Source organism: Drosophila virilis, chromosome 4 (assembly GCF_030788295.1).
Source record: "Drosophila virilis strain 15010-1051.87 chromosome 4, Dvir_AGI_RSII-ME, whole genome shotgun sequence".
In the NCBI taxonomy this organism is placed as follows: domain Eukaryota; kingdom Metazoa; phylum Arthropoda; class Insecta; order Diptera; family Drosophilidae; genus Drosophila; species Drosophila virilis.
This window is the reverse complement of record NC_091546.1, coordinates 2,574,823-2,591,085: the sequence shown is the minus strand read 5'-3', so window position 1 is coordinate 2,591,085 and position 16,263 is coordinate 2,574,823. Positions and strand designations below refer to the sequence as shown.

Genomic DNA, 16,263 nt, shown 5'->3' with positions numbered 1-16,263 from the left:
AAGTTTTTGCCACGCGTATCAAAAGTTGTCTATTACCTGCAGCCAAAAGGAATGAAAAATAACAGGTTACCTAGACAAGCCGAGGATAAAATGCGCTTACAGACAGCGTCGAAATTCACGTAAATACTCTCAATGTATTTTTTTGTAATTAATTCTAAATATCTCCTATTCCAATTGCATATATAATATAATTGAGCACACAAAATTGTTACATAAAAGAGTTTCATATACAAGAAATCAAAAGCGACAAATGGGTTATGTGAGAGCAATAAGTTATAGTGAGCTGATGGGGCAGCTTTCGCTATATAAAAGCTCCATCGGAGTCTTAGTTCACATAGGTTAGGCAGGCGGCAGATGGCTTTATCAATGCAACAAGGAACAAGTATAAAGAAGCAAAAAAATGAAATGCCATAAATACTCTTATAGAATTATTTATAATACTTTCTTCGCTTACATAAATTCATCACTCGTCCAAATGAGAAATAAAAAAGTTATATTCGAAAAAGTTAAGTAAAGAAATCGTGTCGTCAGAAACTTAGTTGTACATCAACTGTTTGTGGGACAAATGCGTATTATGAATCCAGAGAGAATGAACAAGAGCTTGAAATCGACAGCAAACTTTGTCAAGTCTTCGATGCGGAACAAATGTCCAAAGTTGGAATTGAGGTTAAAGTTATCGCAAGTCCCATAAATAACTGTGGCAGCATATGCTAAATGTCAGCTAGGTTTAATTTTGTTCGTTTCTGTTGTCTCAATTTCAGAGCGTTTATGCAAAATATTTTTCCTTCTTATTTAAATTAAAGGCCATAGGCAAAAATCTTTTTTATTTATGAAATACGAAAATTGTGTATTTTTATTAAAAATTCTTATTCGAAATTGCCAAAAGTCACGTTCTGCGAAATATTAGCATAAAAGTTCGTCCAATTTAAATTTCAAATACAATTCTTTAGTGATTTTTTTTTGTGATTTAATGTCATATTTATTTGAAATATTAAAATGCAAATAAAATATTGGGACAGTCAAATTTAACAATATATTTGCTGAACAATATTTTAAAATAGAAATATAAATAAAAATGTCAGTCGTTAGGCAAAGGTATTTTCAACTGCTCTGAGAATATATTTTAGAGATATTAATTGGAAATATTTTATTTAATTTCATAAAACATTGTTTTTTATTATCCAACCAATATTTGAATTTATTTTCTTCTCATTTTTACCCAAGCTTACCTAAGAGAATTAGAGATTTATGGCTTGTTATATCATGATTATAAAACATTCTTTTGCTATATGATATTCGTAGCTCGTTACGTAAAATAACTTTTTAATTAAATTCGTCGAACATTATGCTCGGAATGTTGCTCAAATTGGAAACAAAGCAAAATATGTTTATAATATACTCAGACAAGGCTATCTTCGAGCTTCGAGTTTCAATTGAAGTATCATATGGGGGCACACATTGAAAGCCATAACAATTCAATTATGTGGCTTCATAAGCTTGTGCCTAAAGAGAATAGAGAATGGGGGTGGGTAGATATCTATGAAGGACACGCTCCTTGGACGTATCGAATAACAGCAGCTGCACAGAGATGGGCTGCCAAGTTAATTAAACTTGGAGAGTTGAAGGCTGGCATCAAGATGAAAATGTAATTAAGAGATAAAAATGAAACAATACGATACACAGCCACACACACACACACATGTGCCAGGATATCTGTGTGTGTGTGCGTCACGTTGTCACGCCCACTGAGCATCACGCCCACATGTATTATGTTGCCAATCAGTTATAAGATAAATACAATAAGTTGAACTGACACAGAATCAATAATGAGCTGATTTTAGAGTCCTTTCACAGACGAAACGCAATATCAAAAGCAGCGAAGCGAGAGAGAGGGAGAGAGTGGGATAGAGAGAGGGAGAGAGGTGGAGAAAATCAACCAGACAATGCCAGATGCTACAAAAGCGTGACTAATAACTAATAGCTGTAATCATCATAAAGATTCATAAAAATGATATATGTGTTCTATATAAGTCTGATTCGAAATTGGCCGTCAAATTGCCGGCGGGCATGCCATCAAAATTAACGTAGCATCGTAAATATTTGCAGCCGGAATGCACACACAGATCCACACATATTCCACATACAGATCCGCATACCCGGAGCCACATACATATCCATATAAATAGCCATACATATGTGTACGCATGTGAGAAATGCTACAGTGAAGTGCAAATATGCGTAAAATTGCGCACATATTTCGCACAGTCTGAGAAAAACACACAAACACACATAAGCACACACACACACACACACACACATTCAGACACGTACAGGCACACACACACACACGCGCATTTGGCATATTAAACATAAAAATGTCGCGACCAACAAGAGAAAGAGAGGCAAATATAAGGATTTGATTGTGTGAATGAGTACGTTTTGTGTGCACGACTTGAGTATACCCTTTAATAAAACATTCTTAATATAGAATTGGAAAAAATTGTAAAATTTTAACAGTCCGAATTGCTGCACGACTTCAGATAATATTCGTATTAAATTGGAGAGAACTTTAGGAATAGTTCGACTTCCTTTTTTTCTATGCCAAAAAAATCCTAAATTTGTTGAAATGTGCTAGAAATTAAAAGTTTAAAATGCAGACGATGTTATATTTTTGAACTAAAAGTAATAAATAGAAAGCTCTACGATTTATAAAATTTATTCAATTGGATGCAAATCTGCAGCTAATCCAAGAATGTTAATGGTAGCAGAGAAATTATAATTCGCATAGGAATAGTACAACTGAATAAAACTCCGCGCGGAGATATGACGTTCCAAAACGACATAACTCCGCGCGGAGATATGACGTTCCAATACGACATAACTCCGCGCGGAGATATGACGTTCCAAAACGACATAACTCCGCGCGGAGATATGACGTTCCAAAACGACATAACTCCGCGCGGAGATATGACGTTCCAAAACGACATAACTCCGCGCGGAGATATGACGTTCCAAAACGACATAGCTCCGCGCGGAAATATGACGTTCCAAAACGACATAACTCCGCGCGGAGATATGACGTTCCAAAACGACATAACTCCGCGCGGAGATATGACGTTCCAAAACGACATAACTCCGCGCGGAGATATGACGTTCCAAAACGACATAACTCCGCGCGGAGATATGACGTTCCAAAACGACATAGCTCCGCGCGGAGATATGACGTTCCAATACGACATAACTCCGCGCGGAGATATGACGTTCCAAAACGACATAGCTCCGCGCGGAGATATGACGTTTCAAAACGACATAACTCCGCGCGGAGATATGACGTTCCAAAACGACATGACTCCGCGCGGAGATATGACGCTCCAAAACGACATAACTCCGCGCGGAGATATGACGTTCCAAAACGACATGACTCCGCGCGGAGATATGACGTTCCAAAACGACATAACTCCGCGCGGAGATATAACGTTCCAAAATGACATAACTCCGCGCGGAAATATGACGTTTCAAAACGACATAACTCCGCGCGGAGATATGACGTTCCAAAACGACATAACTCCTTGCGGAGATATGACGTTCCAAAACGACATAGCTCCGCGCGGAGATATGACGTTCCAAAACGACATAACTACGCGCGGAGATATGACGTTCCAAAACGACATAACTCCGCGCGGAGATATGACGTTCCTTTCTTTTTTCTTTCCTAGTGGCCATGAAAGACGCACTAATACTAAGCTTACCCCCATTAGCGCGATTTCACCTCTACCTGTCCAGCAGGAGTGGTGAATTGCACAGCTGGGGATGGGCATCTTTATTCAATCGATATCTTAAATATTATAATTGAATTTGTTGAATGACGTTCCAAAACGACATAACTCCGCGCGGAGATATGACGTTCCAAAACGACATAGCTCCGCGGGGAGATATGACGTTCCAAAACGACATAGCTCCGCGCGGAGATATGACGTTCCAAAACGACATAACTCCGCGCGGAGATATGACGTTCCAAAACGACATAACTCCGCGCGGAGATACGACGTTCCAAAACGACATAATTCCGCGCGGAAATATGACGTTCCAAAACGACATAACTCCGCGCGGAGATATGACGTTCCAAAACGACATAACTCCGCGCGGAGATATGACGTTCCAAAACGACATAACTCCGCGCGGAGATATGACGTTCCAAAACGACATAGCTCCGCGCGGAGATAAGACGTTCCAAAACGACATAACTCCGCGGGGAGATATGACGTTCCAAAACGACATAACTCCGCGCGGAGATATGACGTTCCAAAACGACATAACTCCGCGCGGAGATATGACGTTCCAAACGACAAAACTCCGCGCGGAGATATGACCTTCCAAAACGACATAATTCCGCGCGGAAATATGACGTTCCAAAACGACATAATTCCGCGCGGAAATATGACGTTCCAAAACGACATAACTCCGTGGGGAGATATGACGTTCCAAAACGACATAACTCCGCGCGGAGATATGACGTTCCAAAACGACATAACTCCGCGCGGAGGTATGACGTTCCAAAACGACATAACTCCGCGCGGAGATATGACGTTCCAAAACGACATAACTCCGCGCGGAGATATGACGTTCCAAAACGACATAGCTCCGCGCGGAGATGTGACGTTCCAAATCGACATAACTCCGCGCGGAGATATGACGCTCCAAAACGACATAACTCCGCGCGGATATGATATGACCTTCCAAATCATCACGATTTTTTTTTCAAAATCTAGGTCGGTATAAAAATAAAAATATTATATCAACACTAAACAAAAAAATAAATCGAATTGTTAAACTAAAACCGAACTTAAGTACATTAAAAAAAAAAATTAATCTATACTTTTAAGTAAATTCTTTTAAGGAATACGAATAGACATATTTATTTATTTTTTCTTCTAGGGAATACAAGTAGAAAAGGGCTATGTTTATCCAGGCAAACGTCCTTAGGGTGTTTGGCGTCTGCTGCCAATGTTTGCACTTGTTTATATATTTACCATATGGCTATGGGCGTGGCACTTTCACACACGCACACTCACATACAGTTACCCATTGCCCGCTAGCCAAATGCTAGCAATTACTTTGTTGGCACTTTGTTTTGGCTTTGCTTTTGAAGTTTTTTTGCTTATACTTTTCTGGGTTTGTTTGCCTTCGGCTTTGGACGAAGATCAGCATTAAAAAGTAGCTTAGGTGCAGGCCCAGCTGTATTTAGACAGGCGCCAAAACTAACAGCCAGCTACTACAACAACAATTACAACACTTACAACAACAACAACAACAGCAATAATAACCATTCACATGTTGCATAATTTATGCAAATATATTTATTGCCGCGCCGCAAAGTAGGCAACAGAAACGGGGCTTGTGGTAGTGCAAAAGGGGGCAACTTGTACAGGCTCTGCCAAAACAAATAAATGTTAATATCATGGTAATGGCCCTGCTGTGACGGCAAGGTGTAGCAAAAAGCAAACGGCCCCCACTGTGAACCCCCAAGCCCACATAAACCTACGAGTTGAGCCAGAAAAACAAGCCAAAAGTCAACGAAATGTGTATTGATGTACATGCCAAACAGGCCTGTTATGTACGGTGTGTGTGTGTGTGTATGTGCTTTGACTTGTATTTTGCATTTTGTGTGCGTTGTAGAGGGAAGGAGCATGGCATTAAAAACAAAGCGCCCAAGTACAAAAATAAAAACATGTAAAATTCATACAAGCAAACCAGCAGCTGTCTGTGTGTAGCTAGATTGTAGGGGCTGCCAAAGGAGTGTGTGTGCATGCGTGTGTGTGTGTGGAGGGGCGTAGGCATCTGGCAGCTGCCCTGCCCTGCCCTGCCGTGCACCGCCTGCATGTGCTACCCATTTGATGTTTGCCTTAGGCCTAGGCATGCGTGGGCGTGCGGAAATTTAATAAGAATTGGATTTTTATGTTTTTGCTCGTCTAGATGGCATATGGCACACACACACTCACACACATGAGTGTGGCTGCGCCTTGGGGCGTACTTAATTTAGCATTAATACCCATGACAAGCGCGCCAAGAGCCCGAGCAAACCCAGACCCAAACCCAAACAGAAAGTTCCTCTGGCTGGCGACCTTAACCTTTTGTGCTAATGATTTGATTTATTTGCGGCCAGGCAAAAGCCATTATTTGCACAGCCACAAAAATAAATAAATAAATAACTTTTTGTCTCCCCATTTTACTGTGTGCTGGCAGCAGGTTAATTATTTTCATTGATTTTAATGCACGTAAATTTGTTTTAATTCCACGTAATTAGAAGCCCTTTTAATAATACGCCCGCCAAAATAATGTGAGCTGAATTAAAACACATTCGAATTTATGTACCTCGGTTTTATAAACACTGGAATCACATTTTTTTCCTGCATGTTATTTTAAAGCCCATTAATTTAATGTGTTGCCATTAGACAATTAATTTTTAAATTACTCGATTCGGATTTGTTGATAAATTAAATGAAGTTACAAATTTTGATAATCCACTGATGAAGGGTTGGCTTTATATATAAAGTGCCCCTTGGGATAGGGAAATAATTGTTAGGGTAAGTAGGGCACAACAAAGAATATATAACAAATGTGTTGTCTTTAATGTCAAATCTCTTATAATTTCCAAGTTATGCTCATGAAACTATGTCTGGAAATCGATAATTATCGATAAATAACAAATAGGAGTTTTTATCGAAACAATATGATGAAGGAAAGTCAAACAATTTCGATACATAAATGAAAATAGGGTCCAAAGTTTCAGAGTTTCTGTAAAGGCAAGAATAGAAACAGCAATCGTACTTGCTTTACATCAAATAAATATGACCCTATTCAATAAAAAGACAAGGTATACACAGATTAACCCAAGTATTTTCCGAGCGAAGCTATTATAGACTAGCAACCCATATTAAACAATGATAAGCCCATTTTGCCAGGTTTCCGATAAATCGTTATTGTTATCGATAATTTAACGGTGCTTGCCCCGTTAATTTTCGCCACACATTCAGTCTTCCTACCCTTCACCCTCACACTGAGTGTTGTTGTGTTTGTTGCTTCTAATTTATGCAAAAATTCTAATGAATTTTTATGCCGAAAAAACGCCAGCGAAATGAAAAAACAAGCGGAACGAAGCGTTTGTGGGCGGGGTACGAGAAGGGGACGGTGTGTAGCAGGGCGTGGGGAAAAACAAGGGCGTTGCGCACTGGGCGAATTAATGAAAATTCATGAACAATTCTTTTGTCTTAAGCCAAGTGGGCGTTGGCAAAGTATGGGGATCCATTAACGAATACAAATTAAAAGCAGCCCCAAGCATTAATGGAAAAAGGCCAGAGATATGGCCTGAATTGTTGAAGAATGTGCACAAAATAATAAGCAATAAAGATTTGTGCATTATTTAATATATTTATTTTAATGGCAAATTGCCAAAGACTACGTAATTGCACATTAAAGCCGAGCGAAGCGTTTGCGATTTAATTAAATCACTTGAAGCGAAGCTTAGTCCATGTTATGGCAGGTATTTCAGGGATTTAGTTGGATAAAAGCCGCATTAAGCCAATTGCTGGAAATTTGCATGCATAGGCAGGGCGTGCTTATGCAAGCAGCCAGATAAGTAGAGCATCCCCTCTCCCAGCTAGACATGAATCTCTTTTTGCCAAGGAGGCATGGCCGGAGTTCCTGGTTGCTGACTGGCAATAAATGCAGGCAGCCCACAGGTATGCTGGCAGCAGAGCCCCCTCAAGTGGGCCTGAGGTCAGCAATCAGGCATTATATTAGAAATTTGATTTTGATTTTCCATTTGCCGTTTTCCATTTTCCATTTTGATGTGGATGCGTATACCGATTGCTGGCAACGCATTTGGACCTTCAAGAACTCAATTTCAATTGCAATTTTGCCGAAATTGCGATCTGGTAATATTTTCTTTGAAAGGAAAATTTCCATTGAATCACTTCTTGCATGGAAAATTGCTGTCAAAGCAGCGCCTGATGATGATGCACTTCTGGGAAACGTTACTCTCATCATTATTGTAGCGAGAACTGGGCCAAGGATGTGCTACCAAGAAATAATCAAGGCGAACACATGCATAATAAACGGAAGCCAAATTAATTGACTAGAAAGTTGTGAACCTTTTGACAATTTGTCTTCATTACGTGCAGATAAAGAGAAAACTTAATTGCCAGGCATATTTGAATTTTTATGGCGTGCTGGGCGCAATTCCAAGAATAATTGATGTCTTTGGGCATTTTAAAAAGAGATTAAAAAAAAGGAGATTAAATAAAATTTATGTTGTTAAAAATGCATATTTGTAGACGATTCCAAGCTTAATGTTCTCTGTAATATATTTAAATTTGTTCAAGCATACTTTTAGGGGCGACTAGGAATTCAAGAAGAAGGCTAGGGATTGTTGGCAAGTTTCCAGAAATTCTGGATTATTATGGTTGATTATGATCAATGATATACTTAGTTATAAAAAGCATTATAATTATATACTTGAGCCTCCGTAGCTTAGATAAAATTGCCTGAAGTTCGCACCCTGAACTACTTACAACATTAATCTAAAGTCGAAATCTTAAATATAACAGACAACACACATTTCCATTCTTGAGGGCAAGTTCTTACTAAGATTTTTCATGTAATATTATATATATGTATATATATGTTTGTGGATGGATCGATTAAGGGTGAGTTAAAAGATAAGTTAAGTGAGTTAAAAGATAAGTGCAACATCTTAGCCTCAACAGTTTAGGCTGTTTTTTATGAACATATATATGCTTCATTTCATAGCACTTAGTATATATATCTTACTCAGTAGCTTTCTTTCCTACTCTTCTAGCTTAGCTTTCCTTTGAACTCTTCTTCGCGATCTCTCAATTATAAATTCAAAATTCAGATAATAAGGAACTTGCTTGAGGGGCGGGTCCTCGACCATTTTAATCACTTTAAGGGACATCCCTGCAGGATAAGCCACTTGGCAAACAGGCAGAAGACAAATTGAAGGCATCAGCAGGATGTGCTGTGCGGTCTCTCTGGCGTTTATCCTTCAGTGCGCTGTGGTTAGTCACCCGAGAGTGTCTGAGCATGTGTGTGTGTGTGTGTGTGTGTGTGCGTGTTGTGGAACTGCTGCAAGGAGTGCAAGGATGAGCTTTATGTGCTTAATCTGCCGCTTGTTGCTGCCACACTCAATTTATATTTTGTGAGGCCACAGACAAAAGGCCAACCGAAACCGGAGCGAAAAAAAAGAAGGGAAAGGAAAAGTTTATATTTATGCGGCACGTTCATTTGAAGTGTGCAACTTGGCCATCTAATTGCGTGCCAAATTTGTGGCCAACAATTCGGGCTAACAAATTCCGCTAGATAAATCACCGCCGCCGGTTCGGGCGCTTAGTAAGGGGGGAGGGTTGGTTTGTCCCGTTTCGGGGCAGCCGAAACATTTCAAAATTTATGATTTAAATGAGTGCGCATAAATCAGCATAGAGAGTGAAAAACTGCTTAGCCAGGGCAAACAGCAGCAAAAAGCAACAGAGGAGCGTTAAAGCCGAAAGTCATAAAGTCAAGCAATGCGAAATTGTGGCCCCGCTGCAGCTGATGTGAAATGCCGCCGTTTATTTACACTTCATAAAGCTGAAAGAAAAGCGTGGCAAGAGCCAAAGCTAAAGCTGAAGAGAGCTCTGTATAAGTTCTTGCTTATGTTTTCTTTAATATACCCTACAGTAAAAGGGTATACGGGGTTGATCAGCACATTACACACACGTATCTCCGACTCTACAACTTCTATTTAGCTGCTTCTATTTGCTGTGGCAATATATACATATATCGGAAACTGACAAATCGGAGCAGGCAAAGATTGAGCTCAACCCATCTCCAAGTCGGGCACACCCGACTTGGCACTCGCTAGTTTGTTTGTATTTTTCTTTTGCTTTGGCTGCAGCTAAGCGCATAAACAGCTGCATGGATTGCATTGGATTGCCGTTGGGGGGAGGAACTGCATCCACTCTGTGTCCTGGCTTCATTATGTTTTATTTGTTTGTTTGCCTTTGCCTGTGCCTGGCGCATTTGTCGCATGTGTGTGCCAAGGCATTAAATGCTTGACAGGACGCATAGGTAGAGCCGAGGGGGAAGGGGCACAACAAGCTGGGGCAGGCAGGGGCTGGCGCAACTGGCGCCTCGTACGTCGTCTTGTTATGTTGGTCTTTAACGAGCTGCCCCACTCACAGGCTTTGTGTCTATCACTTCTCGTACATCCACATTGCTTCCTTCCCGCGCTTTCTGCGCCTGGTCGCTTTTCAACATTTCGCATTTGCCAGAGCCTTGCCTTTGGTATGTTCGCATTGCCAGTGGCCGTGCTCCGATTTGCTCCTCTTTGGTTCGGCTACCGGCTCTTGTCTTTGTCGCGATTAATGGTCCTCCTGTTATTATTTATTTCGCTTTGTGCGTGTGTATGTGTCGCTTCCTCTGACAGTTGCTTCTGGCCCCCATGTTATTCTGTTCTGTCCTGTCCTGTCCTGTCCTGGCCATGTTGTGTTATCCTTGTTGGCTGGCCCCAGCCATTGACACACGTTGTCAGCGCATTTTTATGCGAATGCCCCCGGAACAACATCATTAAAGCAAAAAGCTCGCATTAAAGTCCACGCACAGCACAGTGGAGCCAAAGAACACCTATTTTCAGTTGTCAGTATTTTGGCCAAAAGTGAGATTAGGACGTTGCCAGCTTGATGAAAGGCTGCGTAGCGTTGCCACATTTCAAGAATCATGTCAAGGATGAAATTAACATCCAAATGCAATTTAAATGTTGATTAGCGAGGGAGAACATTTTGCAGATATAATTTAATATAACTGCCGAAAACAAAATTAGCCTTTTTTTTATTGCAAGCTTCTGAGATTTTTCGATTTATATTTGAAGCAATTCTAAAGTAGATGATATATAATTGTAAAATTTGATACGAGATTTTCTAGAGATTAAAATGTTTGAAATTTTGGTTTTAATAAAGCTTTAATAGCTAACCATAAATTTTACAATAAGTATTGCTGGAAGATATACGAAATATAAGCCCTACTTAAATAATTTTTGGGAAATATCGTCCATTAATCAAACAGTCTGCAACACTGTGCGCCACCCACTAGAAATGCTGTGGTTTTCTCTCATTTTATTGTATTTTTTTTATTATTATTTTGCACATAACACATACCACACGTTAGCCGTGGCGCCCTGGCACCGTGCCTCACACGTGTCGCTGCTGTTGGCCGGGGAAGGAAATACGTAAAAAATGTTATGAAAATCTTTTAAAAATTCCTTGACCCCAAAGCAAATAACAGTGTAACAGGGGCAGAAGCCACACAGAGCGACTAAGTAAACAGCATTTGCGGCCATGCAGAGCTGAAGCTGTGGCCAAACCAGGAACTGGGAACTGGGAACCGCAACGGAATTGTGCTGAACCGTGGACATCAATCAAAAATGTGAAAGTCGGGGTTCTGGGGCATGGAATTTTCAATTTCGACTTGCGGCTGAATTTATTAAATTGTTGCGGTCGCCTCGCTGTTTGCCAAGTGGCCGAGAAGCCCTTGCCATTGCCATAATTTATGTGTAGAAATTGAAATAATGTCGGAGCGTTTCCACAGAGACGCTGCCAAAGACCCTCGCCATGGCCACAAATTACAGTGGCTGCTGCAACAGCTCGCACAGCTTCCCATTCAGTGAGGACTCTTCAGTTTTCTAGTTTCTCTTCACTCAGCTCATTGACAGTCCTTCGGCTTGGAGCGTTAACGCATCAATCAATTTAAAGATGCAACCACAAAAGGCAACAATGAATGAATGATGGGCGTGGCAAAAACTGAACAGCAACGATTGGTACTTTTGCATTGACGTGACCGATTTTGATTTGTTATTTGGCTTGTCGAAGATTGCAAATCACTTCAAATGTCAGTTGAACGTGATGCATAACTTCAATCGCAATCGCAGCGCTCAACTAACAATTGGGTATATATAATATTATAAATATACGCATTATATACGTAATATATATCTATCTATAAATGATGTCCACAAATAAAAAGTATTCTTAAAGTTTCTTCAATGACTTTTAAAGTTAAATATGCTCTGACAGATAGGTCTAGGTCTAAGTCCAAAGATCGGATAGCTTGGCTTAAGCCAAATGTAAATAGCCTGGCACATGTGAGAAAAACACATCCTAAATTGTTAGAATTTTAGATCACGTTTCTCATTTAAACCAATAATTTGGCTATAAGTTAGTTCAAATTAACAATTTCAGAAATATAGTTGATAAATCAACAAAATGGATCTACAACACATTAGCATTTGATTAAGCAAAGGTTTTCCTTAACAACTCTATTAAAATAGACTCTGGTTTGGGATAAAAAAATCAATGAAAATACTTTAAAAACTTACCAATGTATTTCCAAATAGAAGTTCGCTTATATGCCTTCTCTTTCAACTATAAGGACAACCTCCTCCTGTAAAGGTAAATAGAAAAAAATTAGCTATAAAAAATATTCATAAGGAACACCATGTAAATATATTTGTAGATTTTAATTGAAAAGCTGTGTAAATATTGTAAGGGACCAACAGGCAGCAGCTGCCCAGTTCAAATTCAGCATCAAATCTCCATAAGAAAAATGTCAAACATATTGCACAATATATATTCTGATTAGTTATGTAATAGCCTATCAAACTTCAACCTCAGCTTCATGCAGCTCTTGGCTAGACCCCAATTCGGAAGCTCTATCAATTCAAAGAGCTGCACAATTTTTTTTTAGCCACTTGCAGAGGATGCACGCATTTTGTGAGGCAAATCGAGCGCAAAAATAAATAAAAGTTGCAACGAGAAAAAAATGGCCAGTGGGCCAGGGTTGGTTGGCACTTAAAGCTTTTAGCCCCGTTTCGGTTTATTGGCTGGGCTACCTATGCCTATGCCTGTGCGTTAAGCCATTTAGCAGGCGGCTTTTTTGCGACTGACCAAACAAAGCGCTTTTCAGCGAAATGTGGAATATTGCGCATACGCCGCGTGTTGCCTTATCGGAAGAAAGCGGCATTGGCAGCTAGCGGCAAGGCTCAGGACATGAGCCTGCATATTTATGAGCTTCGGCTAAGGACACTGCTTATGGGCTTTGATGTTGGGCGCGATTTGTTTTTTTTTTTTTTGTTCCACGCTTCGCAACAAATGTTGACAGACAGCCGGAAACGGCTCTGAGTCTTTGGGAGTAGGTGCTGTGGGGCATGGGGGTAAAGTGTGGGCTACATGTCTCTCCAGCTGTCCGTTCTGTCCTTCATAAGGTGTGTGGTGTGGGGTGTAGGCTGTAGAGTGTGGGTTATAGGGTGTGAAGTGTAGGTTGAAGGGTGCAGGTTTTCGGCTGTAAGGTGCACGGTGTAGGGTGTAGGGTGTATGGTGTGGTGTGTGGGGTACAGGCTGTAGGATGTTAATAAACTGGCGCGAATAAAGAGCTCAGCATACAGATTTGAAGGTGTAGGGTGCACGTCTGTCTGACTGGCCTAGTAATATATGGTGCACGGTGTAGGATATAGGATATAGAATATATGATATAAGGCTGGATTGCCCAGGATGCAGAACGTTAAGTGTAGGGTGTTGAATGGGCTGCTCTAGTATTAGAGCGCGTAACATTCAGATATTGAGGGATACGTTAGCAGTCAGAGCTACCCAGTTTAAGGAGTTTGGAGTGCACAGAATAAAGTGCTCAATGTGCAGGCTCAGGCATAAGTTGTATAAGGCTTAAAGTTGGGTGTGTGTGCCCAGTGTAAGCTTAAGTAGGTAGGAGCTGGAGTAGCTGGAAATGCAGAATTTAGCTCTTAAGCTGTTGAGTGCTGGGCCAGACAATTAGACGGGTAACCTAAATTGCTTTTGAGCTGCCACAGCATTTGTTTCGTGTCGTGTTGCAAGTGTTAGCCGGACACGCGCCGCATTGGCCCCATTTGACAGCTATTGACAAGCGCTTTTCACATTTATTGACAATTTCGGACTCGGCCATGAAGTGCGCTTCAATCTGTCATGTTGTTGACAGTGCACAAAAGTATCGTCAAATGGTATAGAAAGGGCTCACAGCATGGCCAACATGGCCAACAATGTTGCAGTTGAGTGCGCGATAAACTTGGCCGCAAAGTGACATTTGATAGTTCGCATAGAATGAAAGAAGAGCTCTGATACTTGATTCGCCTGTTTGACTGCTTTTAACAGTCTGTTAAAGTTCACTGAGGACATGAAGTCATTCGTTTTGCCTGCGCCTCGAATTAGGCAACACTTTTTTTTAAAGGGCGACTTAATTTGTTATGGCTCGAAAACGGCTAACAAATTATGCCTTCTATGTATATTTGGGCGCTTATCGAAAAAGGGTTCAGCTTAAACGCAAAGTCTTTGCAATTGGGCGTCTACGACTAACGACTGCCCTGCAGCTCGCAGTTGATTTATTAATATTAAAATTAATTATGCTAGAAAAGCTAACAAATGGCTTTTCTCTAGCTGTAGATTTTTATCCCCGAATCTACAAATTCTTTAAATTTATGTAGCATACAATAATGAAACTTCCTAACATATTTTTGACTGGCTGCAGGGTATATCCTTTAAAGTGGCTCTCTAGAGTTTAATTTGGCCGCTATGGCCGTCCTGCAATTAAACAACAATTAAAACACAAAAATTCAGCGCGAAGCATAGCCAGCTGGCAATTGAGCATGAGACAGGGGGAGGGTTTCGGTTGGCGGGTCTGGGTAAAATAGGGGCTGGCAGCTTGGGCCCGCACACAAATTACTGTGGCTTAATTAATGGCCAAGAGACGTTGTGTGCGTCAACAAGCAAAAGTTAAAGCCTGGCCGAAGAAAACCGAACAGGCAAAACAAAGTTTTTTTTTAAGGGACTGACAGTTGCTGTGGGTGGGGTTAGGACGTAGGGTAGGAGTCTCTGCTCTTGTGTAATGACAGGCGTTGACGTGGCCTACGTGAGTTGTTGGGGCGACAGGAAAGTGCGACATTTTTTAGCCAGTCAGACGCAGCTCAGCCGCAAATACGCCTGCGGCTCTTGACGTCACAGCAGCAGCAGCAACACGATGAAGATGAAGAAGACCAGCAACAACAACAACAACAACAACAACAACAACAAGAGCAACAACATGCGGAACAAGCCTGGCAACCAGAGCTATTTGACTAAGCAGCATTTTTGGGCATACTGTCGACAGATATTTTGTGTGTGTGTGTGTGTGGGTGGGTGTGTGCGCGTGTGTGTGTCATGTGCGACATGCTCATAAAAAGCGTTTATTTAGCCAAGAGCCAAGCAAGTGGCACATGACACCACCACCAACAACAACAACAACAAAAACAACAACAGCAGCGACAAACAAACAACGACAAAATGGCGACGTGCCAAAACTCCAGAACGTGTGATCTGCGTTGGGCGTTTGGGTAGCGGGGCGTGGCACGGCTGTTACATTACCCGGCCAGAGTGTGGGTAATGCTGATTTGGCTTTTACCACATGATTATGTCTTAACTGAAAACTTGCTGTTTTCGCTGTTATTCTTCTTGTTGTGGGCCCATTATTCTCGCTTTTCTTGTTCATTTTTTTTCTTTCTTCCATTTTTTTTGGTGATTGTTAACAACTCTTTCATGTCTCGCATTTTCTTTGTTTTCTTTCAGGCTGCCAGTTTGTTAGGACGCTTTGCATACCCCACTCCGAGGTCTGTTACGATGGTAAGTTGAGATATCAGCGACAACAGTCGATTAACTCGATATACACTACTCAAATCAACAACAACAACAACAAAAACAGCATCCGATTGTGTGTTTATGAAGTGTCAGCGGTTGTGTGTTTATCAACTGTGCGGAAATATGATAGTATTTAAAATGGTTGGGGTTAGGTTGGGCAATTGATACATATCTTAATGGCTAGGGTTTTTTTCGGTTACAAAATAAATAGTTGGGAGTATTATTAAATGTATGCAAAGGAAAAACAAAATATATCAAGCTTTATTAAAAATAAGTAGATATTTTAAATGCAGCTCTTAGACGAAGGAATAGAAAAGTGTTGAGTAGAGGTAGCCTGTTCTTTTGAAAACGTTAGCTTGATAGTTTAAAGTCCTATCATAAAAAAGGAACAAGCAACATATATTTTAGGCCCCATGCAAAATTATGTATATACCAAAGCGCAGGGATCTATCCTTAAAATTTGGTGTTCCTTTACATCTTGTGTAAAAACAAATCTAATTTTATAAATTTGTAGCATGAG

General features: G+C 40.6%; 1 protein-coding gene and 1 long non-coding RNA gene across 3 annotated transcripts in view; one reads left to right on the top strand and one right to left on the bottom strand.

Moving 5' to 3' along the window:
• IA-2 (tyrosine phosphatase IA-2) overlaps positions 1-16,263 on the top strand; it is a 71,106-nt gene that overhangs the window by 43,527 nt on the left and 11,316 nt on the right. For both annotated transcript variants that reach the window (XM_032438001.2, XM_002059243.4), the window contains one exon: positions 15,675-15,728. In XM_032438001.2, coding sequence (XP_032293892.1) covers positions 15,675-15,728 — 54 coding nt within the window. The remainder of the gene's footprint in view (positions 1-15,674; positions 15,729-16,263) is intronic.
• LOC116651526 (uncharacterized) overlaps positions 1-16,263 on the bottom strand; it is a 54,856-nt gene that overhangs the window by 37,546 nt on the left and 1,047 nt on the right. Inside the window, exon 2 of the long non-coding RNA XR_004304521.2 lies at positions 12,428-12,492. This is a non-coding gene — a long non-coding RNA (uncharacterized lncRNA). The remainder of the gene's footprint in view (positions 1-12,427; positions 12,493-16,263) is intronic.